This window comes from Hippopotamus amphibius, chromosome 8, assembly GCF_030028045.1.
Source record: "Hippopotamus amphibius kiboko isolate mHipAmp2 chromosome 8, mHipAmp2.hap2, whole genome shotgun sequence".
Classification (NCBI taxonomy): domain Eukaryota; kingdom Metazoa; phylum Chordata; class Mammalia; order Artiodactyla; family Hippopotamidae; genus Hippopotamus; species Hippopotamus amphibius.
In genome coordinates, this window is record NC_080193.1 from 58621130 (window position 1) to 58648314 (window position 27185).

Genomic DNA, 27185 nt, shown 5'->3' on the forward strand with positions numbered 1-27185 from the left:
TTGGAATTCCTTATTCCTAGCTCTAAGGTTGATTGGTTGATACCCATTCACAATTATGAAATCTTGGCTATGCTTGGACTACCCAGGCAATTTCCTTTTCCTTCACACATAAAGAAAGTAAAGCACTTAGGGGAAAGAGCAGCAAATCACACTCCAAGTGTAACATACAAGTAAGTATGACATCCCCCAAAATAAACAACATTCATTACTATATCAATACTGGTTTAAGATATGATTATAAATGGTCTCTAAGAGCTCACTCTTGCTCATTCTAGTTACAGACTCCCCTCCCCCCCTAAAAAACAAAAAAAAACAACCCCCCTCCCAACCCACACTCATACAAACAATATAAAAGTCACCAGGCAATCGAATTGAGCTTCATACTCCCAGATCCTGATTGCAAATGAAAAATCACATGGTCATTATGTGCACAACAAAGAACATAACTAGAACTAGAACATTAAAAAAAAATGTTTTCTGACACAGAAAACATAAAAAGCACCTAAATATAACAGAGGAAAAGAAAAGTGTACTCAATAGGAAGAGTTCCCATTCCCTTGGGAATTACAGAGGTTAAATCCAGGAGTAAAGCAGAAATACTAATGGGTGATGGCTTACATACATATACTAGAGTACACTTATAATAACCGGTCTCCTTGTCCTTATTTGCTGGCTGACTACCAAAAGAATGTATTAGTCAAGGGTCCAAATGTTTTATTGTACCCACATATATGATTACTTATATACAAAATTATATACATCTATTGCTATTGCTAATATTCAAATACATATTTTAAACTTTTAGCAAGGTACATAATTACAAATCATTTGAACTTCATGTTTTATGTCTATATTATATGTAAACCCATATTTTAAATTTTCTTACAGAATGAGATCAGCACTGATGCTAATCAAGTCATGAAATTAAAAAAAAGGGGATTAGAAAGACAAATATTGTATGCTAACTCATATATACGGAATCTAAAAATGGTACTGATGAACTCAGTGACAAGACAAGAACAAGGATGCAGATGCAGAGAACGGACTGGAAAACTCGAGGATTGGGGGGGGGCGGGGGGTGAAGGGGAAGCTGAGACGAAGTGAGAGAGTAGCATAGACATATATATACTACCAACTGTAAAACAGCCAGTGGGAAGTTGCTGTATAACAAAGGGAGATCAACTCAAGGATGGATGATGCCTTAGAGGACTGGGACAGGGAGGGTGGGGGGGAGTCGAGGGAGGGAGGGAATATGGGGATATGTGTATAAAAACAGATGATTCAACTTGGTGTACCCCAAAAATATAATAAATAAATAAATAAAATGGAAGAAAAAGGGGATTAGTACTAACTAACCAATGGAAGAGTGGTACAATTAACCACCCAAACATTGTATTTGGTGTTATATGTGGTTCTTATTTAATCCTCATGACAATAAAACTTCTACTATGAGATAGTTTTTATTATTGCCATTTTACATGTAAAAGAAAAAAATTTCAGAGAAATTAGCTTTTATTTTTTAAGTTATCCCTAAACAGGCAAAAAACAAAGATACAGAGAATATTAAAAAAATTGATAAGCTTGAGCAATATCATCTATCCATCTATATGTCAAAAGAAATCTACAGCAACCTAATAAAAAATAAACTTTTTTCTTGTGTTCACAAGGGAATTCTACAAAAACAATAATTTCCCAGGCTACGAAGCAAGTCTCAATAGCTTCCAAAGAAGAAATACTATACCAGACTTTTTCTCATGCAACAGTTAAATTATAATCATTTTTAAAAAAACTGAAGAAAATCACAAATGATTGATATATATTCTCCCATATATTTATGGAAGCAATATTTACTGATTGAATTTTGTTAATTACATACCATTCAAAATGTCTATTAAAAATGAGAATTTTACTTTCTTTTGGTACTCCATACTTTCCTTTTCCCACTTTCTCAACATAATTTATCATTGGTTTTAACTACATCATGAGGTAACTAATTCTTATATTATTATGACAAGATAATATTATTTTCTATAAAGTACAATTTTAATTTACTTGTATAGCTTTAATTTAAAACTAACTTACAGAATGTTCTAGTTAAAAGGAAGCCAAAAGACAAGTATAATTTTAAGAAATCAAGAAATAGTAGTTAAACATTTTACTGAAAAAATGTAAAAGTAATCAGAAAACTTGGCTAAGAGTTAAAAATAGCTGGCACTGTAAATGGTGAAAAGGATGAGGTAAAGCAACTACTGATTTTTTACTGTGAGCATTTATACATTACCTGAGTTTTTAAAGCTAAATGTGTATATACACACATACAAATATATATAGTTATAGACAAAATAGCGTTAGAGATGGACTAGATTATGGACATATATTGAACCTAGAATTTCAGTACCATATAAGGACCTAGTCCTGCTGTATAAGAATTTGTACATACCGAAGAAGAGGATATGTATAAATTTTTGAGAATAAAAATGCATCAATATTTAGAAATTCACACATAAGCACATCAGGTAAAACTGTCATTTAGCTTCTTATTTCTTTCATATCATGTCATAGTTTTTAATTATTTTATTTGTTGTTTACTGATTGAGGTATGTTTTATTTCCCCTCTCCCCTAACTTCTAACAGAAACTTTGCCTTTTGTCTGCTCTTATGACCCATGCATCTAGAACACAGGAGGTGAAAACACCTGACTTGGTGAGCTCTAGAGGACAGAAAAACTGATCTCACAATATCTGGAGAGCAGATCAACAAAACACACAGCCGAGGCTCTGAAAAGGATGCTGGCTCAGAAGGAGTCACAGAAGTTATATCCTGACTGCTTTTTGGCAGTGTACCTGGGGTAGCGTCCCAACCTTAGTCACCTATATTCTGCTCAGATGCTAGAAAAGACCTCATCATAGCAATGAACAGCTACTCATGATTCAAATATTGGCATGTGTACACAGCTTCCTGTTTGCAAAATGCCAACTCAGCATGGTAGAAATGCTGTTTCCTCGATCAATACAGGACTTCAATCTGACATCTCTCAAAATGTTAAATATAATATTAAAATATAAGGATTTGGAAATATTGCTATTTTCTGAACTAATTTCAATTGGGCCAACTCTAACTCCGGTTGAAAATGTATATTTCCATTTGAGAACATTTATCTATCTATCTATCATCTATCCTCATTTGAGAATAGAAAGTTATTTGGAAGGAAGAAAAAAGAAATCTATAACTAATCTTTTATTGAATGACTACTAGATACCAGGTACTATATAGATTTTACATATATTATCTCATTTGATTCTGATTATATACTTATATATGTTTGAATATATGTATATATGTGTGTATGTCTGTGTATAAGTGTATGTATGTGTATAGTGTGTGTATATGTTATAACCAATGAGGAAATCAATGCTGAAATCTCTGAAGAATTCTTGTTTACTCCCGATAGAAATGTAAAGGGCTGCAGTTCTGCCAGCATCATAGAGGTGGTTATAATTATTATTGCCCAGTGGCTGGTGAGCCAGCAAATTGCTTCTGTTAGTGCAGAGCTCTAGACACAAAGGAAACACAAGAGAATTTGAGGACTGGAGGAATGTAATAGAGCGATTTGTGAGAAGTTAACCAGCAGGCAGGGACTAAATTGATAGGTATTAGGAGGGTATTTCACAAACCTGGATGTGTATTAGAATTACCTGTTCAGCTTTTAAAACTACCTATACCTGAGCCCCCATTATAATTCAATTGTTGGTATCTGTGACCTTATTCAGAAATAGGGTCTTTGTAGATGTAATTAAGTTAAGGATTTTGAGATGAGATCATCCTGGATTAAGGGTGGGACCTAAATCCAATGAATGGCATGCTTGTAGGAGAAAGAGACACAGGGAAGAATCTCTGAAAATGGAGACAAGAGATTAGAGTTTTGCTGGCACAGCCAAGGAGAGCCAGGAGCCAACAGGAGCTGGAAGAGGCAAACAAGGATTTCCTTAAAGGAGGCTCTGCTGACACCTTGATTTTGGACTTCTGACCTCCAAAATTGTGAGAGAATACATTTCTGTTGTTTTAAGCCATCATGTTTGTGATAATTCATTTCAGTAGCACTAACAAATTCTTATTTGAAGAGAATTTGAAATCACAGAGTTTATATTCTCTGGTCTTGCCTTGGGATAAGAATCACATGAGGTCATTTTCCCAAAATACAGACTCCGGGACTCTTTGTAAGAACTACTGAATGGGGAATCTTTGGGGAAGGCAGGTAGAAGCCTGGGGATCTTTGTCAGTAATAGTACCCAAGATGGTTCATATTCTCAAGAATTTGGGGAAATGCTAAGTTAGGTCAAGGACCTAAAAGCTGTTTTTAATCACTTCTGCCTCTGGCTTTCAACATACTCCACTAAGGTTTGCTTAAGCTCCTTCCCCTTCTCTGCATACAGAGCTTTATGAGTCAAGTAGGTGCAAAAGAGGGAACTGTAAGCAGCAACAAATCCAAAAGCATGTCGCAAACCTAATGATGAGAAGGCAACAGAAGCTTGCATACCATTTCTAAACAAAAATAATAAGAATGTTTAAATATAAACATATGGAACATGAAAAAAACAAAACAAGACCATCTGGGATACAAAGCATAAATCTGCAGAACACAGGCAGGAAAAAGAACTTTTCAATTTCTTTGGTTTCCATCATTTTAATAAAAGTAATTATTGCCAGATTGGAGAGTAAAGAATAAACGAGAATGAGAGGAAATGAAAGCTCTAAATAAGAGAAAAGAGGAAAATACAATATCTAATTTCTAAAAGTGGTTACCTTCATATTGATACAAGTTATCAAACAAAAAATAAAACATCAAACATCTTTGATCTCAGAATAGTCCTTTTTGAATAAGTGGAAATGGGGACAACAATGAAAACTGGAAAATGGTAAATAATATTGTCTCAATTCCAAAAATGAGTGAAAATTTGGAAACTGTAGAGATGAGAAGTTTATACCTCTGACAATAATTTTAGGATGAATGTGTTAAAACATTTTTTGTCAGCATTTTTAAAGAGACTACTTGCCCACTGACAAAACAAAATGAATTTATGCCAAACTAACTTTACTTACATGCTGATACAATTTTCATATAAGTATATATCATAAGAATTCCATAAACAGAGTGTTCCTGTATGTTTTGCAACATTTTTGAGAAATCTTGTCATGATAAATGAAAGTATCATGGATGCAAGATGAGATGATGGTAAATTTAAGTGGATGAATACTCGATTCAACATTGTATCCACAGAGTTTTAAGTAGATGATCATTTTCCCCCGGACGTTTTTAATTGCTTTCCAAAAGGTTCATGTCTTTGTCACCATGATTTGGTTACAGCTTTAAAAATTATGCTTATCAAATGTTTGAATACACATAACTGGGAGACACCATTAGCATTATGGATTCAAGATTAGAAAACTGGATGAAGGGTTAAGAGCTACCAGAGAAGGGAGGTCTAAGAGTGACAGTATGGAATAGAAAGGACCTCACCCACGCACATATTTTGAAATATGTTGGTAAGGAAGAATCAGAAGACTATCAAAATAAAACTTAAAAGAATGTTGAAATGTAAACATTAGAAGTACCCCAAAGGAGTGACCTATTCTACAGGAAAAGCTTAGATACTTTAATTGACTGGGAGCCCAACATGTGAGTTACACGATAAGGCTGTCATCTAAGACTGTCTCAACAGAAGCCTAGTATCTAAGTTACTAAAGGTAATAAGCCCACTATGATCTGCTGTAAAAACAGAACCACATGTTCTGTTCAATTCCAGGCCATGACTTTTTTTTTTAATTGCAGCAAAAGCACATAAAATTTACCATTTTAACAATTTTTATGTATACAGTTCAGTAGTGTTAACTAAACAGTAATAACTATATTCACATTGTTGTGCACAGATCTCTAGACTTTTTCATCTTGAAAAAAGTGAAACTCTGTACCCATTGAACATCAGCTGGCCATTTTAGGGCATTAATTTTACTAAGATCATTGAAAATCCAAGCATGTGCACAGTAGGGCAATGGGTAGGGAAAGAGTCCACAAAAGTTCATGTGAGAAAATGTGAAGGACTTATTGCGTTTAACATAGAAAAGAGAAAGTTTAGGTAGACATGGTGGTGTCATTGGTAATGTAAAGATTGAACCTGTGAGCAAGGTTACAGATTCAGACCGTGTAGCTTCAGAAGGTAGAGCAAGTATCAGTGAGTAGAATCTTTAGGACGGCAGGTGTTGCTGGCTCAACAAAGGAGGAATATTCTCACAACTGATTACTGCTCAGCAGTAAAATTAACTATGCTGTGAAATGCCCAGTTATTTGTTTCTGACAATATTCTAACAAAGACTGAGAAAGCATCTCTGAGACCAGTTTTAGGAGAATTCTTATCTTGTATGAGAGACTGAATTAGACAGCACCTACCAGCAACTACTGAAGTCTGTGATTGTCTGAAATAGACAAGTGGGAATAAATGCGCCTGAGCTCTAATGACTGCCACATCTACTAACTCATTCTGGAACTTCAGACACAACTTTTGGTGCTTCAGTTTCTTTTTCTAAAGTGTGAGGGGCAAAAATGGGTGTGTTTTCTTATCCCTTGTAAATTTCCACGCATTGAATCAATATGTCTGTGTGCATTGGTCAGCATGTGTCTCCCCGCTTTAACATGAAATAGGAAGCGGAAAAGGAAGAGGGAGAAGGAGAGACAGAGAGAATGATTGAGTGACAACGTAAACAAACACACACAATAGTGGGATTCTTCCTTTCACCGTGGCATTGATCCACTTAGATCTGATACTAAGAACAAGGTGACGCTAACTACCTCCACACTCTGTACAGTGAACCCGGTATTTGGAGCCATTTCTTATAACAGGAGAGTACTCCACAAGTGAGCCTTATGCAGAGAACAGCAGATTCAAGTGAAGGAGAGACTCCATGAGATCAAGTCATGAAAATTTTGATATGTCTAAGGGAAACGAACTGAGTGGATTTGCTCAAGAGGTAGACTGACCCTTTTACCCTGTCTAGAGAAGAAGAAAGAAATGGAGAGTGGTGGCAGGCCTAAGAGATGGGTCATTAGGAGCGCAGCCCACTCATATTTGGGAGAGAAAAAAAGTGGACCCAGCAAAAGATAGGAAAACTTCTTTTGTCATATTGGTAATGCAACCAAGAGGATGCTTACCAAGCAAAGGGAATTCTAGCAACTTAAGACTATGAGGTATACAACCTGTGGGGGGAATAAAAGAGAAGTAGGTCAAATGTGAGGGAACTCTGAAGAAGGGAAAAGAAGAGAAAACAGAAAAAAAGAGAAAGTTTAAGGAACTCTGAAGAGGGGTGAGACCTCAGGTCTCTCAGAAAATCTCACAAAAGTACCTCTTGAGAGAGCAGCATTTTCAATGTGTCAGAGGGCTATAACATGCAGAGAAGCAGAGAGAAGGTTATCACTAGACCTACTTAAAAAGTTATTATCTATTTCCTCCATCTTTCCCCTCTTCCTGAAGAGCTAAGGCTAGAAAAGAGAGAAGTAGACAGTGAAAATACAGAACACGTTCTCCTCTCATCCAAGTTCCTAGAATCTCAAGTCTAGCTGGCAATGCGGAGGACAAAGCTTTTGCTAACATATAACACTGGAGTTTCAAAATGGATTGAATCAAGTTACATAAACGAAAGTTACCAAAGTCACTACTGTCTGCCAGGATGCTATTAAAGGAATGGCAAAGCAGTTGAAAGCAGTTCCTGACAATTATCATATTTTATCAATACTCCACTGGGTTATTGATTCCCATTAATTAAAACTGTCACACACATATGCAGTTTTTTCTTCATATCATTTGTAATTAAACAAATAATAATGATGCTATACTTAAAATCAGGAACTTTGTTTTTCTAATAATAAAGTTGAAAATGTATATCTTTGATATAACTTATACTGATTTAACCAGGAAATGATTTCTTTTTGATAGCTCGCTCTCTTTTCTGTTTGTGTCTGATACTTGCCAATTGTCTTTCTGATATTCTCTGCTTAATTATTTAGAGTAAAATTACAAGTACACTTAAAAGATTACAAGTACATGAGACAGAATTCTACTATCTTCATAGATTTAAAAGATCCATAAGATGGAGTAATATTAACTTTGCAAATCTTAGCGGATTTTTATTTATACCCCATTGAATTATCTTTCAGTCTGTTAATAAACCTTAAGTATTTTCCAAAGTTTAATCTTTTGAACAAATCAGAAGTTACCAACTCACATCAAGACATATTTACTGGGACTTCCCTGGTGGTGCAGTGGTTGCGAATCCACCTGCCAGTGCAGGGGATTCAGGTTCAAGCCCTAGTCCAGGAAGATCCCACATGCCTCAGAGCAACTAAGCCCATGCGCCATAACTACTGAGCCCGTGCTCTAGAGCCTGCGAGCCACAACTATTGAGCCCATGCACCACAGCTACTGAAGTCCGCGTGCCTAGAGCCCATGCTCCACAACAAGAGAAGCCACTGCAATGAGAAGCCCACACATTGCAATGAAGAGTAGCCCCCGCTCTCCGCAACTACAGAAAGCCTGCAAGCAGCAACGAAGACCCAATGCAGCCAATAAATAAAAAATAAAATAAATAATTAAAAAAAGACATATTTATTAAAATATAATAATAAATGTAAGTTACGTTGAGCTACTTGGAAAACAGAACAATCCAAAGATTGTTAAACTAAAGTTTAAAATAAACAACTATACTGTTTTAGACTATGAATTGTCCAAGCTGCAAAAATGCAAGTTTGTGTGAAATATTATTATATTTAATCATGAAATACCCTTGTACTCAATGCTGTAATTTAGAGATGGGGATGACATTTGTCTGGATAACTGCTCCCATCATAAATTAGTTCTGCATATATAAACATAATTATGTCATTAAGTACAGTATACATTAGATAAAATCAAATACGAATGGCAGTTCCCTTGAATCAGTGGTACCTAAAGTGTGGTCCCTGGACTAGCAGCACGAGTATCTGCAAACTAGAAATTTGTAAGAAATGTAAATTCTTAGGCCGCATCTGAGACCTACTGGATCAGAGACTCTGGAAATAGGCCCAAGCATTCTGTTTTTTAATGAGCCCTCCAGAGATTCTGATGCTTGCTCAAGGGTGATAACTGGTGACTTAAAGGTACTTGAACTTGAGCGTCTATTCATACCACTCGGTAAGCACTAAAAATACTGATTCTTGGGTCCTATCCCCAGAGATTCTTGTTTAAGGAGCCTGGGGTGAGGCATGGGCAGGTGATTTTAAAGCTCCTCAAGTGATTCATTAATTTAAAACTAAAGTTGAGAACCAGTGCTAAGTCCTATCCTTGATATGAGATTGACTCTTTAGTTCCTTGACAAGCTTCACAATTTTAACATTTCCTTTCTTATTTGCAGCGTCAAATTACAGATTCTCCTTTCTATACAGGAAACCTACTAAAAAAGTTAAAAGATTGTTTAAAGATTAAGAAAAAATGCTCAAAGGCCTTCCTAATTATGTAAGTGTTTGCCCACATATAATCTCAACCTAAAATGTGCAATTAACTTACAAAGGCAAATGCAAGTAAAATGAATTAGGTTTGTAAACAGGCGATACTGAATTCCACTGAAACGTTGACCCTCCATTATAGAACCTTCAGCTCCTAATTACTACCAGAAGCATTTCTAATCATAGGTTTCTCATGTTTTTATACCCAAATTTTAATATTCTTTTCAGTGTAAGACAGTAGTTATTAAACATATTAGAGGTGGTTCGTGGAGCTGAAGTATAAAAAAAAAAATGATTGCAGAGTCTTCTAGTTGGATTAAATTTATGGGAACTTGGCTAACATCAAAAGGAAAAGTGAAATATGATCAGTCCAAATTTTATAATAGGGCTTAATAAAACTGGAAATTAGCTGAACCTATATTTATTTCTGGATTATTGCCAACTAGAGTGACTGCTTTTTTTTTAAAGCAGTGAAGTAAACAATTTACAATTTTCTTTTTTTCTTCTGAGTGCAGAGATAATTTCCGTTATGAGAGAAATTTAGGCCATTCTCCCTTATGACTTTAAAAGTGAGGCTGTGCCTACCAGAGCTTCACTGTCAGCATCTCTACAGACATAAATTTTGAGTTAAAATGACAACCCAAAAGATAAATGTATGTTACTAAAGAGAGGAATGTGTTTGGAGAGAAACGTTTCTTATGTTGTAAAGGGGAAACGTACTGAGACTAACCCATGTGGTTTACTGACATTCTCCAAAAGTTCTATATTTCAGAACTACACTATTTGACAACTAAATTTCACAATGTGTATATATCCAATGGTGTACTGGAGGTATCTTGTACCAGCTTGCAGAGCTGATACTTAAATTCTCAAGTATTATATGAGTCAGTTGTTAAGCACATAGCCATTATTTAAAAATATATTAAATATATATAAATTTATAATTAAATAAATAATGTTGCAAACAGGGTAATTTATACTCAAGGTTCATAATTTTCTAATTACTTTGCTTTTGAAGTTATTTATGTCAATCATATCTATATTGTGGAAATATTGTATATTGGTATGCACATCTTTTCCCAATTCTACATTCAGAGAGTTATGTTGGCAACTTGATATTGGCCATGGTGGGAGTATTTACACCACAAAAATAGGCAAACACTAGATCAGGGCTCCTCTCCAACTAGGAGATGTTGAAATATTTACCAACACACCAATGAATAAAACTCATTATAGGTGCATGTGCATTTAAATAAGATATTTATGCATATGTATAAAATAACAGCATTATCCGCCCCCTATTTGCACCCTACCCTTAGCTCCCGAAGTCAACCCGAAGTGGCTGAGTTTTAGTTTCAATCATACATGGATTGATGGTCTGGTCCTGCTATTTATTAGTTTTGTGATCTCACACATGAAATTCACCTCTCTAAGTTTTGATTCCCTCAACTGTAAAATGTGGATAGTAATATGTTTCTAACAGATTTGTTGTAAAGATTCAGTAAGAAAATATGTGTCTGGACTCCCTCTGACCCTTTTTTCCACTCACCTCATGAAAAGTATGTTAGTTGGCTGGTATGATTATTTTTATTATTATTGAAATTTTAGGGTTTTTTTTTCTCCTTTGACTCAAATAATTATAAAATAAAGAAAAAAACTCTTACTATAGACCTGTTACTAAAAATAAGCCAGCTCAAAGTCCTAATCCAAATTCTCTAAAGAGATCATTATGTATTTTCTTAGTCTATATTGTTTTCATGGCATTTCTTAACTGACGTGAGACTTTGACTCCAGGGTTTCTCTGTATTTAACATTTTCAGGTTGCTCATCACCTTTCTGGTACACTCTGGATGGAAATGCTAAGAGCAGAAAAGCATTTAAGTTTTTCTAAAAAGTAGAGCCATCTAGAAGCAGACTCAGCCACACGATTAGTCTGGACATTGGAAAGAAGAGAGGATACACTGCTCAACCCCCTTAATTGGCCAGGCTTTGGAAATTCTACATGTAAAATGTACAATTAATTGTTATACGATTCTCTGTTGCTTTCTTTTTCAACACCTCTATTGTCTTCTTTACAAAGTCAATTGCCAATTAGTAATACTTACTTTATACTTTATTCAAAGGTTATAAATTCAAATGACTACAGGGACTTAGTCTAGTATAAAAAACATTTAAAAAAATAAAATTTTAGGTAAACAGAAAATGCATGCCCTAAATAGAGCCATTTAAATTGAGGGGTTAAAAAAATGTCATCTTGGGCTTCCTTGGTAGCACAGTGGTTAAGAATCTTCCTGCCAATGCAGGGGACATGGGTTTGATCCCTGGCCTGGGAAGATCCCACGTGCTGTGGAGCAACTAAACCTGTGTACCGCAACTACTGAGCCCAAGTGCCACAACTACTGAAGCTCGTGTGCCTAGAGCCTGTGCTCCACAACAGGAGAAGCCACTGCAATGAGAAGCCTGTGCACCGCAATGAAGAGTAGCCCCCGCTCTCCACAAATAGAGAAAGCCCATGCACAGCAATGAAGACCCAATGCGGACAATAAATAAATAAGTTTATTAAAAAAATTTATAAAATTTATTTATAAATTTATTAAAAAAAAGTCTTCTTAGTTCCCCAATGTTAGAAATATTATAACATGGGGTCAAATTATTTAAAACATACACCCAATTGTATTCTATTTTTAATAAATTGTGCTAAGCATGTCTGATTTATGTTTCCCCATAGTAATTTTAAAAATCCAATAGCCATGCCTGAAATAAAGTGCAAGTCTTAGAAAACCTGGTTCATTCCCTTACTGTGTTTCACTATACGTTATTGAGACAAATGATAATACAACCTATCGACACATGGGTACAAATGGGAGTAATTAAACTTTCCACTATATGTAATAATAAACATTTATTGTTTTCAACAGTAGGAGGATCAGTGGAAAGTGATTAGGAATTTTGCCATTAACAAAAATGGTTTAAACTGATAAAACTTTTGTCTTTCAGAATTATACAACTCTATAGAAATGAAACAAATGATTTGCCAACTATGTATTCTCAGCCTGTACAGTTTATTGCTCCAAGAGTATAACATACGCATACAAACAAGAAACATGTCCTCCTCATTTACTCCAAATGTCACTTGATGAGCTATTCGGTTTGAAAAACTTAATCATTATAGACATCAGATTAATAATGAACATTTGAGAATGTCCGGTTAGCCTTATAATAACCACTTCCTACTAAAATCTGCAATGTTTGGATCCATTTATTTTAGCTGAGGATATGGTTACTGCCTCACGAATGGGATATTTTCTGCAGTTATCATTAAAGTACACATGCAGGCCCAAAAGGCAGTAATAAAAAGTAACATATCTTCTGCCTTGTCGACTTGCATTTTTAAAGAAATAAATAGCCTTTTAAGAGAGATTATAGTGATAGAACCTTCTGTTTGACACAGTCTCCACTAACAGCATGTTTCACTCGCAACTTACCACAAGATGCTATTTCATCTGTCTGGTCCCCACAGTCATCTTCCCGGTCACACAGCCATGCTCTGGGAATGCAGCGCCCATTTCCACAAGAAAACTGGTCCACCTGGCATGTTCTGGCTAAGATGATCAATTAAGGTGCAAAGAATAAATTTAGAGGCCTTTTGAACAACATTAAGAATAAAATAAATCATGCAATAACTCTTTTACACATAAGATATTACATTGCTCTATTAGATAAACTATTTTTAAAATAAATATTAAATTTTTGGTAATGCCAGCTTGCCTGCCTTTTCTAAAGTTCACATGCTTTGCCCTTCAATTAAAATGAATGCTAAGTGACAAGATATTCTGTAAAATAATCCTTACACACTCCCATAAATGAAGTTAAGAATTCCTTAGTTTAAAATTTTTGCCCAGCACATGTTTATGAATATATGGCTGAATTAAATTTCATTCAACTTTTAATTAACAAAAAATAATTTGGCATAGCCTTTGCCAATAAACCAAGAAACTTGCTGTAATGTAGGAGGAAGGATTTGGAGTTATCAGGGTAGCTGGTTTCTAATTGTGCAGTCAGAATTGTCTTTGTTCTCTAACATTTTCACTGCATTTACTTCTTGATCTCCAAATGATTTCAAGCATGGCTCAACAATGCAGAAAATATTTTCTAAAACATACATTTAGCCTTAAAATGGATTTTTTAAGCTCTTTATTGGAATATAATTGCTTTACACTTTTGTACCAGCTTTTGAGGTACACCAAAATGAATCAGCTGTATTTATACATATAGTCCCATATCCCCTCCCTCCCACTGGATTTTTTTTAAACTCACTTTTAAGCACAGTTATATACAAATGTATAACTGCTTAATCAAAGTATATTAATGAACTCTGCTTTGGGCTCTCTTAAAGGTTTCAGTGAACATACACAGGGAACCTTGCTTTCTATGGTAGCCGCAGGCTGTGGTTTCAAGTTATTCAGTAAAGGTGTTATGCTCTATAAGGAGTTTGATGGCCTTTTTCTATTACGATCAGATCAACTTTTGAAAGCATGAGAGCCTAGATAGTTACCCTAATTCTTTTCCCAGGCCTTATTGGTCACATAATTCTTTTTCTTTTTTCTTTTATTTTTTACTTTTTTTTTTTTTTTTGGAGTATAGTTGCTTTACACTGCTGTGTCAGTTTCTGCTGTACAGCAATGTGAATCAGTTATACATATTCCTATATCCCCTCTTTTTGGATTTCCTTCCCATTTAGGTCACCACAGAGCATTAAGTAGAGTTCCCTGTGCTATACAGCAGGTTCTCATTAGCTATCTATTTTTATACGTAGTAGTGTATATGTATACCAATCCCCATCTTCCAATTTGTCCCACCCAGCCCCTGCCTCCTCGGTACCCATACTTTTGTTCTCTACATCTGTATCTCTATTTTTGCTCTGCAAATAAGATCACCTGTACCATTTTTTTAGATTCCACATATATGCATTAATATACCATATTTGTTTTTCTCTTTCTGATTTACTTTACTCTGTATGACAGAATCTAGGTCCATCCACGTCTCTGCAAATCACATAGTCATTTTTAAATGTCTGATTTTCTCCTTTTTCCTTCTGTCACTCTGAGCTATAAATGTGTTTTCCTGAGTTATCAGTATACCAGAACTCCTTCTTTTTATTGGATCAAAGTAAGGAGTGGGAAATGTTGGGAAGGGAACACTCAGACCTATTAATATTTGAGTGAGATGGACAGTCAAGGAACAATTCGGGTCTGAGTTCCTGTGGTTATGATTAGAGAACATTGATTAATTTATAGATGTCCTCTTCTTTCCTGGGCTTGAGAATCAGAAAGATGTGGTCCTATTTGATCAAAACACCCTGTGAACTTTAACACTAATGGGTAGTATAATAGAGTGTGGTTCAAAGTATTCCAAACACAGTAGAATGGGTTTCCATAAATCAGGGTTTCAGAGGTATTTAAAATAATTTCTTAAAAGCCATATACTAGTTATTCTCTAAGAAAAGTGTACTTGAGAGTATCATACAGAGTGAAATAAGTCAAAGAGAAAAACAAATATATGTATTAATACATATATGTGGAATCTAGAAAAATGGTACAGATGATCTTATTTGCAAAGCAGAAATAGAGAGACAGACAGAGAACAAGGGTATGGATACCAAGGGGAAGGGTGGGGGAGGAATTGGGAGATTGGGATTGACATATATACACTATTGATACCATGTTTAATATAGATGACTAATGAGAACATACTATATAGCACAGGGAACTCTACTTAATGCTCTCTGGTGACATAAATGGGAAGGAAATCTAAAAAAGAGAGGATATATGTATATGTATAGCTGATTCATTTTCTGTTCAGTAGAAACTAACACAACATTGTAAAGCAACTATATACTCTAGTAGAAATTAATTTTAAAAAAAGTGTACTTGCTATGTAAAAATGTATATCCATTATTGGTGAATATTTAAAAGATTACTTGAGAAAAACAAATGAAACCCTTCTGACTTGATTTGTTATGTTAGATTGGATATAGTGTTTCTATTCTCAGTGTCTATAATTAGAAAGAGCAGGAAAATTGTTACACTATGTATTCTGCTTTGATTATGTGGATAAGGTCCTAAATCTAGAATAATTTATGTAATATCTGATTTTTCCCTTTTTACAAATAAATTGTTTTAGATTAACAGACTTTAAGGAGCCCAACAGACAAGTAGGATTCTGAAGCTTTCAATGTTGAAATTTTAAGGTAGGATTTAATATTCCTATGTTATTTTATTTTGTTAAACCTATAGATTTTCTGCTAAATTACTCTAACAGACTAAATCAACAAAGTTCCTAGGTAATTTTAACAAAACCATGTCTCACTGGGAAAAAAAAAAAAAAAAATATATATATATATATATGTATATATTTGCATTAGCCTAGAGAAACGTGAAGATTTTGGCATTATTTTACTTGGTGGGGAAAGGAGGGCATAGAGCTGAGACAGATTAATTTTTTTCTTGCATGTCTCTGTATCATTTCACTGGTTGTAGTAAATACTTTTTACCTTTTGTGTTTTAAGAGAAATTTATAAGACAGTTTTCTTTTCAATTCTTCCACCAATCTTTCTTCCCTCTCTTCCCCTCCCTCCTTTCCTTTCCTTTCCTTTCCTTTCCTTCCTTCTTTCCCTTCTTCCTCCCTTCCTCTCTTCCTTTTTTCTTTTGTTCACTCATTTCTTTATTTCCTAAATCTCTCTTTTATTCCCTCATTTTCCACTTATTTTATTCCTTCTGTCTTTCTTGTTTGCTTGCTTTAAAAAGAAAAATATATTATTACATATTTTCATCTCCATTAAATTCTAACTGACCCATAATAAAAATATATTAAAATTTCCAATATAGTGTCTTTCTATTTGATATCCTTATGTCACTCTCCTAATCATTTGGGTTTAACTCTAACAAATTTTCTCAGATTGTTTAGAGAGAAGAATGAGAAAGGACTCCTAGAAACCTATCTCACATGGTGTATGACCTGCTTCACACTGGGATGGGATAGGAATTTGTGTGTCACCACATTAACGCAGAAGCTTGAACAACTGTACTGGCTTAATATAAAAAGATAGTATGCTCTGAAAATATATAAATTCATTGTCTTTTCTAATCATGGAGAAAATAATGTGCTTAGTCTACCAGGCAAATTTAACTGATTTTAGATGAGAAAGATACTTCATTCCATAAATCTACAAGTACTATCTGTCTATATGATATAATCAGGCTGACTAAATTATCACCTTTTAATCACTAGATTTGTATCAAGAAGACACAAGCTTTACTTTCTCAGTTCTTGTCTCCATCATTTCTAGGTTAGTTTGGAGGTGAGATTAGCAGAGCAGCCCCAGAGGACTCTAATTTTGTAGCAAATGCTGCTCTAATGAAGAGGGAATTTACACCTCCTCAGTGGAATTGTTTATTTAGCAGTGAATCAGAAATTCATTGTCACAATGTGAATTTTTTCTACCCATCACTAATTATGCTTTCCCTGCAGTCATGTAGCAGTAAGAAATTCCACAATGCACAGGAACAACAAGGAGTGGGAGAAGAGAGCTTAACACTTTGTTCCTAAACTTTGCCTGTGCTGTATTTTAATCAAAGTATTCTATTTAAACAAAACCTATGTCATATCAAAAAGTACTCTTCAATTTCTCTTGTAAAAAAGTCTGATTTTTTAATACATCAGGTTTTCTTAATGCAATCCTATCTGTCTAGTTTGAATTTAGTTAAAATTTGTAACGGATGTGAGAAGAAAAATTTTATGTAATCGAACTAGAGTTCTATGCTGTGGAAAAAACCTGCTTTGAAATTGCCTAGGCCTGAAGCCAAGGATCGTCATGGTTATTATGGGGAAAGGAGAATTTCAAATCTAACTACTTCTCATCTTTGGCCTCTGGGTCTCCCTTATAAGTAGACAAAATATATTTTGTTGTTGATGGCGAGCAACTCCTAAGCCCTGCCTATCAGCTCTGTTCTGCCCTCTTTGTACAGGTCATTACCCTTCCAGGCACACCTTCCAAACCTCCACCTCTAGGGACTTCACCTCACCCTCCACAATCTATGCTCACTAATCACCCATTGTTTTTTCAGTGAAATATTTAGATCAGCTAGAAAAGTATAGGGAATGATATCATTAATACCTGTTTGTCATCATATAGCTCTATTAAATGTTAACATTTTTTTCTATATTCATTATAGATTTTTTGTTTTATTAAAAACATATGTATTATAGTTATATTTGAAGTCCACTGTGCAATCTTTCCCAATCACATTTCCCTCTCTCTTTTATACAGATAACTACTATCCTCTATTTTCTTTTTTCTTTTTTATTTCCATACATTTTTTCCTATTTTTATACATTTGTAAATCAACAAGCACATATAGAACTCTTTTGTATTTTTATATTTCATATGAATGGTACTGAATTGTTTATATTCTGCAACTTTTTTGGTTAACGTTGTTGAAATTAATTCCTGTTGATATTTGAATTCTAATTTTTCATTTTACTTATGAATAACATTCTATTATGCGAATATAATAGTGAATATATATATGTGTGTGTATATATATGTACACATATGGAGATACATGTATATATCTCCTTTCTTCTATAATGGGCATTTGACTTGTTTTAATTTCTCACTATTACCAGTGTTAGAACAATAAATTTCTTATTCACATCTCTTTGTGCATAGATATTGCAGTATAAATGTAGAAACAGAATTATAGACTTGAAGGTATGCACATCTTCACATTTACTGGACTTGGCCAAATTGTTTAACAATGTAGAAAATCAATCATCCACCAAGAATGTATGATGATGGTTTCTTTTTTTCCAAAATCTTGCTAACACATGGTTTTATCAGATTTTTTCTAATTAAATGACTTGAATTGTTATTTAGGCATTTTTCTGAAGCCTTTTTTGTAAGACTTAGCTTAGACATCCCCTCCTTTAGGAGGCCTTCCAAGATAGCCAAAGACTAATCAGCTGCTCCTCTATGTGCTCCCATTTGAGGAGCAACTTAACACTTTGAATACTGCATGGGAATGGTCTGTTTACATGTCTTTCTCATCTTAGTTCTTAGCTTCTTAAAGAAAGGTTTTATATATTTTTTCACTCTGTCTCCAGTGCTGCCATAAATATTTATTGAATTAGTAGATCCATGAAGGATAAATCCCAAAGAAACATAATAGAAAATTAGCTTCCTGTAGGAAAGCATTTTCTTTTAGATATAAAGTAGTCACAATACTAAAGGCTACAGGAGAGTGGATTCAATTACAAAATAATCCCCTTAGGGGAAATATTTTATCAAGAATACATGTCCATGTGTACACCTATATCTAGAAATATATAGAAATGACCCAGCCAGGGAAACCATCTAATGAATTTGCCATATTTTTCCAATATAATGAGCTATATGACCTATTCATTTGGATAAAACAAAATGGAAATACATTGTAACATGACAACATAGTTTTCAAAGCTAAAAGCCATATTTATTTTTCTCTTTGCTCTTTTTATTCAATTTTTAAAGGGGTACAGTGACCATAATAGCTGTCATAAATATACTGACAAGGAGACCTAATAGTGAGTGGCAGACTCAGCAGCCGTCACTTAAAGTGGCACTTGAGGTGTAAGTAAGTGGCGTTCTATTTTCTAGTGGACTGAAGACCTGAAGTGCCTTAGAAATCTTACTAATTAGGATTGATTGTTTTATTTGCTCTTATACATAGCATTTTCACTGTTACTACTATAAGTATCTAGTTAATCCCAAATCCTCCTTTAAAAATCATGTAGAAACAAGCAGGTTTTTAAAAATCTAACAGAAATGAGGAAAACACGGTATTATGAATTGAGTCAGTAATGCCTGTTAATTTAAGGTGAAAGCAAATCTATGTTTGGATGGAATGATGCATAGTCTCCGAGTTGAATCTTAACCTTAAAAGAATAATAATTGCACTAGTTTAGAAAGAAGCTCCATTGTAAATTGTAGTCATATCCTAAGAGCAACCTGGAAAAGTTAAGTTGATTGTATCTAAAATTCTAGCTCACCCTCAGGATAACATAGTTTGGTAAAGAGAGCAATGGCCTTGGAGACAGATGAATTGAGTCTCCCCTAAACTCTTATCAATGACGTGAGTTAAGGCAAGTCTCTTCTCCTACCTCATCTGTGAAATGAATGAACTTGAAGGCAAGAGCCTAGTACCAAATGGTCTCTAAAGGTTCCTTTCTATTAGATAGCCTTTTGCAAAACAACCTTATGAAACACAGAAAATATCTTGAAAATAATCAGTTGCTCTAAAATAGCAGACCAAGCTTTTAATCAAGGGACAGAGAATAACTAGCCCATGGATCCTCAGCAAATATGTCACTATGGAAAAAAAATGAATATAAAACGGAGGCTAGGATTACGGAATGGTAACTGTTTTGTTCTTGTCATTGTTGTTTAGCACAACAAAGCTCTTTGGAAACAATTTGCAGTTAATTCATACTCCTACAGAGCTGAGAGTAATACGCGTGGAAACTGAGATACAGGGAGGCACAAGTCTTTCCAAGAAAGCCAGTTTCAAAGTCCAGAGTACAAACTAGGCATCTTGACTTCTTGGTCTTTTCTCTACATGCTACCTTTGCAGTTTTCACTAATTTGTTATAGTAATTTTTATTTAGTAAGGCTTATTTTGGCAAAGAGGGAAGGTGAGGTGGTTGATACGTTTTGACGTTAGTACACATAATGATTAAAAACATTACTGATTAGATTAATGAGTCACCAAATACATGACTTTTTCATCATCATTTAAAGAGAAGCACTAGGCAGCTGCTAGTCAGTATAATTTTTCAACACTTATTTGACTAATAATGACCTTTTTGGCCCTCTGTTGTAACCTGTACCATAATCTGTATATTTCCATTCAATGAGAATCTGTCTAGGGATTCAAAGATTTATTGCAATGGGATAAATTGTATAGAAATCTAAATAGGCTTAGTGGTCTTGGGACTTTATTAAAAAAAAAATCCTACCCCACATAAATAATGTGCCAGGAACAGAAAACTATTTACAGAGGTATTCTACAGCAGACTAAATAAAGTACATAAATTATTTTTTCCAGGTTAAAAAAAAAAAAAAGTAATTCTCTTTGTGAGATGGCCTACATCACAGTATACTCACAAACCTCTCCCTCCATTGCCAAGTAAGATTGACCAGGGACAAGTCTTGTTCAAGTAGCATATCGATAGTCAACCACATGAATAGATAAAGTGCCAAATTACTTTGGAAAGCAGAATCATACCCAAAGATTAAGTAAAAGATAATTTGTATTCTAGCCTTTGTGGCATCAAACTCTGAATTCATTTACTACTGCAATAATCAGATCATCAGCACTAGGAAAGTTCAGCTTAGTTCAGGGCATTGACCTGCATTTTTATGGAGACTAACTTTGGAGGAGATTTATGTACATATCCAAGCAAACTATTACCTGCGCAAGTTTGATTGGATTCGTCTTCATTGCTCCCACAATCATTAGCTCCGTCACAAAGCCATCTCTTGGGGATACAGCGATTATTCTTGCATTTAAACTGATCATCAGGACAGCTATGATTGACTGGGGTAAGACAGGGGAGGAGAGGAGAAGTTTAACATTTTCAAACTGGATACAATTATGATTATTTTAAGGAATAGTCATGGAAAATTTATGGTAATTATAATATAGTACACTTAATCTATATCTTCTGTCATTCATTGTCTCATATTTTATATAAAATAATAACATTCTAGGCTCTGTTAAAATGTAGTAATTTCATAGAAAATATCAAGGAATTAAAATTCAGATAAAAGGAAATATACTTATCTTTCACGTCTTTAGTAAAAACCAACTATATCCACTAAGTCTCTTTTCCCATCCCTTATCACAACAGTGATTGAACTTCAGATTTTTTTACCAAAAACACTGAAAATTAACCTCAAATTTTAATGTGGAGCATAACAAGTATATATCAAATAATTTAATCATATATCAAAAATGCTTTTTTTTTTAAAACCACATAGCCTCTCAAGTACTTCGTGAAACATTAAATAAGCCTAATTTTGTTATGCTTTGCTCAATGTTTGGACTGGGAGGAAAATTCAGAAAAGAAAAATGTATCACTTGTGACCTGGAGTTGATGCTAAATATGAGATCCTGAATAATTTTAATGACAAAAATAATATCATGAGTCTTTTCCCCTAATACATACAAACATGCAGCCACAAAATACACTGAGGACATGACCAATCCTCATATGGGAAGCTGAGCACAGCTAAGGATTAAACCTCCAATATCTAAGCACAACAGGAGGCCATCTTAAAGTTAACCTCCTGTGATTATTTTCCCTGCATTCTGGAGGCTAAATTCCTAACTGAGTTGGCATGCTCTTCAGTATTTGTTTCATAACTTCAACATTCTTTCTGAAGTAATTTTCCTTGTGCCCAGTAGTTGCGCTTCTGTATGATAAAAATAAATGTTGGTATTAGTTTTATTTAGAATTTGAAAAATAGCCATTTTATCATGCTGTTGCATAGCAAATGTATTCCTTTCCAGTCAGTTTCTACAAAACACTATTTATTTAAAGTCGCCTTAGTGATAAAGTGGTTTTATCACTTTTTAGAAGTTTTTATTCATGCATAGTAAAAAATAAATAAATAAATAGGAAAGGGACTTATGTTTTCTGGTATTTGAGCACGATTAACATTTTCTACTCACTTCAAGGACTTTTGCAAGAATAGCTGCTCAGGAGGATAAAAGTCATCCAATATATTAGAGGGTCAACATTTTAAAGTACTAACACTATGCATAAGCACCTCAGTGAAGCTTGATCAAAGACCTTTGCAATTTTTGCAGTGTTATAAATGGGAGGCTAAAAAGGAGGCCCAAATACAATCCACTGTCTTGTGATTTGGAGTTGAGAAGGTAAAGTCAAATGATAGCACAAGTCAAAGTTGAAGCTTATGAGTACTTACAATCTAAAATAATCCCCTGAAATGAATTATGCAGTGCTTAAATATTAACCATGGAACCCCAGGAATCTAATGCTGTTGAAAATCACAGCAATGTTTAAAGAAGACACCATACTGCTGGGAGGTGGCCAGAGAAGTTTAGTTTTCCATTTCCCCATGTATTCAGTCATTCATTCCTCCACGTGCTAGTTACTGGGCTAGACGCTGAGACTACAAAGATACTACATCATAATGTCTCCTCATGATGTCTTCTCAACTATTAGATGCATCAAATAAGTAGCCATATAATTGCAATATGGTTTTTCAACTACCACAATAAAAATATCCAAGAGATGTTTAACTCAACTGGGCTGTATCGAGAAGGAGGTATTTGGTGTTCAAAAATGACTTCCCTATAGAGGTAAACTATGGTGAACTCCATTACTGGGAACAGACAATGCAATGTCACAGAAGAGAAAAAGAGAAGGGCATTTTTTAGAGATTTGCGTGCAGTTTAACTTGATAAGGACAAAGACGATGAGTGGATACATGACAGACAAAGCGAAAAACATAAATGCGAGACATAACACGAAGTAGCTTATAGGTGAGTCAGTGGATTTTACCTTGTTGGTCATGCAGTTATTGAAATAATGAGATTAGCTTTCATTCTATAAATACCACTCTGGAAGCAGTGTGGAAAGTGGGCTTTTTAGTTAAGGGAAGAATAGTGGTAGGAGTAACAGCGGGGCATACACTGTATTCATCTAGGGTAGGAGCCTAATTTATCTGGTGAAGATTTAGAGGAGGTAAAGAAAACAAATATTCAAGAAGTAAAAGAGATGAGATTTATTGATAGAATTGAATATGGACTATACGTAAAATAGAAGATGCCAGGAAAAGGCCATGGTGTAGGTTTGGGTGATGGGATGAAATGTAATGAAATTAATGAAGAAAAAAAGACTGACTAGGAATTTTAATACTACGATTAACAGTACAGATGGAATGCCCCCTCTACTCATAGAAGAAATGCATTTCTTTGTGGGTTGGTGAAAAGAACAATCACACAGAACATGGACCTATAGGATTAATTCCTAAATACTGTGATGAAATATCTGCACTCTACTCAGGCACTCTCTGACTACACAGGGAGCTGATAGGTGGGCAGCATTCACTGGAACCACGAATAAACATTGAGTCATGAGGAATGAGCAGTTAATCTAATCGATAAATTATACATTGTTTGTGTTAAAAAGTAGGGAAAAAAAAACCCTTCACCCTTAGACGAAATGCTCCTCCCACTCCAAAACTTTTGGCTAACTGTATCAATTTAGTATTTAACATTGTATTTGTGGCACACTTTAGAGTATGAGTATCAATAGGATTGAAAATAAGAAGTACATAATGTTGAAGTCACAGTCCATGTTTGGAAATTAAGAGAAAGTAGTGCTGGATTTATGTATTAATTACAATTTATGTATTATGTATTTTTATACAATTTGAACATATTTTTAAAAAGGCCCTATTCTTGGAATTTTGTCCCCAGATTGCATGCTATAAATGCTGAAACCAATTTGTTCATTCTTAACAAAGAATCTTTAAAACTTTTTTATATTCTTGATTAAAATAAAAGGAAATGGAGGACTGCCAATTAACTCTCAACTAGTTCAGCCACATTAACCAAAAAACATCAATTGTAAAAAAAATCATTTTCTTTTAAAAATAATACAGGTAAGTCAAATCAAAAGACAAAAGATAAATGTCTATCACATACATCTCTCCATATTAAAATATTTCATATCTCTCAAAATCATTAAGGTAGTGATTCTTATCAAATGTATTTTCAAAAGTTTATTTAATCCGCTTCTCAAATTGTTTTCCTTCCACATTTGTGGGACGTTTCTTCATCCCTACTGGAAACATGAAACTATTCCTATTATAGCAAATGATAAACAGCTAAATAGAAGTTAACGGGGAGAAAAATCAAACCTTTAATTTCTTTAATAGTGTGAGTGTCCCATATCTGTTTTCTACTATGTACCGAGCCAGTGAAGTTAGGTAATAACATGTTCCAAACACATGTCTGTTTCCTTGGATCATCTTCCAGGCTCTGTTGCCAAGGAGCAATGGAGTGGATTGTGACCTTCTGTACAAGTAATTCTGCCTTGGGGGAGTTTAAATTGATTTTCCACATCTTTAAATTCAGAGATCCGAAGGGGTCTCCTATAGCAACCTTCTAACAATGGTGGTGCTGACAGCACAAAATAGGAAAGAGAATTTCTAGAGCAAATAAAACGGTAGTGTTCAAAGATGGGAAAGGATGAGGAAAAACAGTGCTTTGAAACTATGCACAGCAGGTAATCTAAGGTCTAATCTCTATACAAAAGATGACTGAAAAAAAAACAAAACTAAGTTCAATTTGCATCAATATTTTTAAATTTTCTCAAACTGCTTGATAGTTCACACACTCAAAGACTCAGAAAGTTTTAACATAACTTGGAGAAGAACATACAGCAACTGACTGAATCTTCATCACTTCCATCTAGACAGTCATCATCGCCATCGCATTTCCACCGAGCTTGGATACAGTGTCTGTTTTTGCAGCGAAATTCTCCAGCTTTGCAAATGTGAGGTAATTCTTCTCCAGGATTAACTACAGTTAAAACAAATCCAAGGTATATAAACAATACTAGATATACTCAATTCATTAAAATGTAAATTTTTTATAATAACAAAATATTAATCTCATTTCATTTTATAGAAAATATGAAAACATCTTAACATTGTAGTGGCAATCATCTCTGGAAATGCAAAAATTTTAAGTTTTTCTGACAATAATTATTCTACTAAGAATTATGAAAGATTCACTGAAGCAATTGTCACCAAAATAATAAATAATAACAATAATACAATAGCTTCTTATATTTATGTTGAGTTTGTAGTTTTACTTTTTAAAGAGTTTTCATTCATAATCTCAACTGATCATCATGATAAGCTATGAAGAAGGCATGGCAAAGAATTTTATTACCTCCACCTTACACATAAACACACCAAAAACTAATCAAAGTGAAAAGACAAGGGAACAGCACACAGCATTGATGACTGTATTTACTTAACAGGTCTGCAAGTGGAAAAAATACTCAGGTCTGGTTAAATATTCAAGGAAGTATTAAGTCAATCAAAACAATTATATGTTCAGATTCTATGGAGTATTTTCTCCATATATTCCGTGTTCTCTGATCAGATGTTAGGGATTCCATTAGTTGGGATTTATTCACAAATTAACTGTTGCTATTCTTCTGTTCTCTTTGAGCAGATTCAATAGAGTCTAAAAAGTGAAGGGAATGTGGCAACGGTTAAAGTAAATGATTTGTATTTCATGGACCTAAAAAGGCGTTGAATTATCAAAAGCTGGTTTATTACCAGAAGAAACAGAAGCCAATTTTTCCATCCTAGTTCTAATGGTCTTTAGCTTTATGTTGGGTAACTGGCTTGGACTGATGAACTGTCACAAAACCTATACACACTCCAATGATAAGAGATATCGAGAAAACATGTGGCACTTCCAGAACACTCTGTGTTTCACTCCCTTAACCCTTGTATTTTCCCTGCTGCAAAGAATGGAAGAGGGAACGTGACTGAATCATAACTGCAGGGAACCTGCTTCAGAGAGTTAGGCAGCAAGACAGGTCACGTGGGTGCCTGGGGCTGGGAAAGGAAAGCTGTCTCATATAATCCAGATGCTTATTTAAGGCCATGAGGGTGAAAAATAATCAGTGTGGTGAGCGAAACAGTCAATTAGATCAAAGTTAATCCTGTGTGTCTTCTGTCCCCTCTCAGACAAGTGGACACTGTATACAGAGACTGACAGCAATTTTTCCTCCCTGTTTAATCTTTTTTCAATAACAAAATGCTGAAGCAGCAATTTATCTAATGTCATTCTGTAAGGTCACTTGAAGGCAACAAATTTTGTAAAAAAATATATATTATATGCATATTCATATATACATATTCAGAGAGAGAGAGATTAAATATCAAATAGGAAATTACAATAAATAAAAACAAAAATGGGAGGTCATTTGGTCTCCTATTCAATCCCAGGGTGCCTTTTTACAGTAGCAACTGGGAATGAAGATGGCAGCGAGGACAAAGTGGGATCTCTAGGATCAAGCTTTTCACTCAAAATCTCTAGAACTGATCTTTAATAACATGGAAATTTCCCTTATTTTGAGTTTCGGCTGCTCAATAGATCTTAAGATCTTTGAGGGTGGTATAGTTTCTCCTTTAGCCTCTCTATAAGCCCAACTTAGAACTGGAACTAGTAGTCTGATTAATTTCTACTTTATAATTATTAAGTCTAACAGTCAGTAGTCTCTCAGTGTTTTTAAAAAAATTTGCCATCCGACAAGAAACCTGTTTTGAGGTGTAATCAGCTTCCTCCCCCACTTAAGTTCAGCTTTAAGATTTTCTGTAGTCTCTCTATAGTTTACTTCAAAGAAATAGTAAGTCAATTCTGTTGTTTCATAGCTTGAGGATTGAAAAACCTGAGAAACCACTGATTTGCTTCTGTTAACAACCCTACCAATTTAAAAGGCTTAGCTTTCACATGGTCATTTGATCAAATAACTCAGACCACAGTTTGAAGGAATGATT

The 27185-nt window shown here is 34.5% G+C and overlaps 1 protein-coding gene across 1 annotated transcript in view; it reads right to left on the reverse strand.

Moving 5' to 3' along the window:
- The window catches only part of LRP1B (LDL receptor related protein 1B), a 1778947-nt gene that overhangs the window by 679297 nt on the left and 1072465 nt on the right, over positions 1–27185 (reverse strand). Inside the window, exons 16-18 of the mRNA XM_057745031.1 lie at positions 25045–25185; positions 21040–21165; positions 13015–13131 (exon numbers count right to left, since the gene is read on the reverse strand). Coding sequence (XP_057601014.1) covers positions 13015–13131; positions 21040–21165; positions 25045–25185 — 384 coding nt within the window. The remainder of the gene's footprint in view (positions 1–13014; positions 13132–21039; positions 21166–25044; positions 25186–27185) is intronic.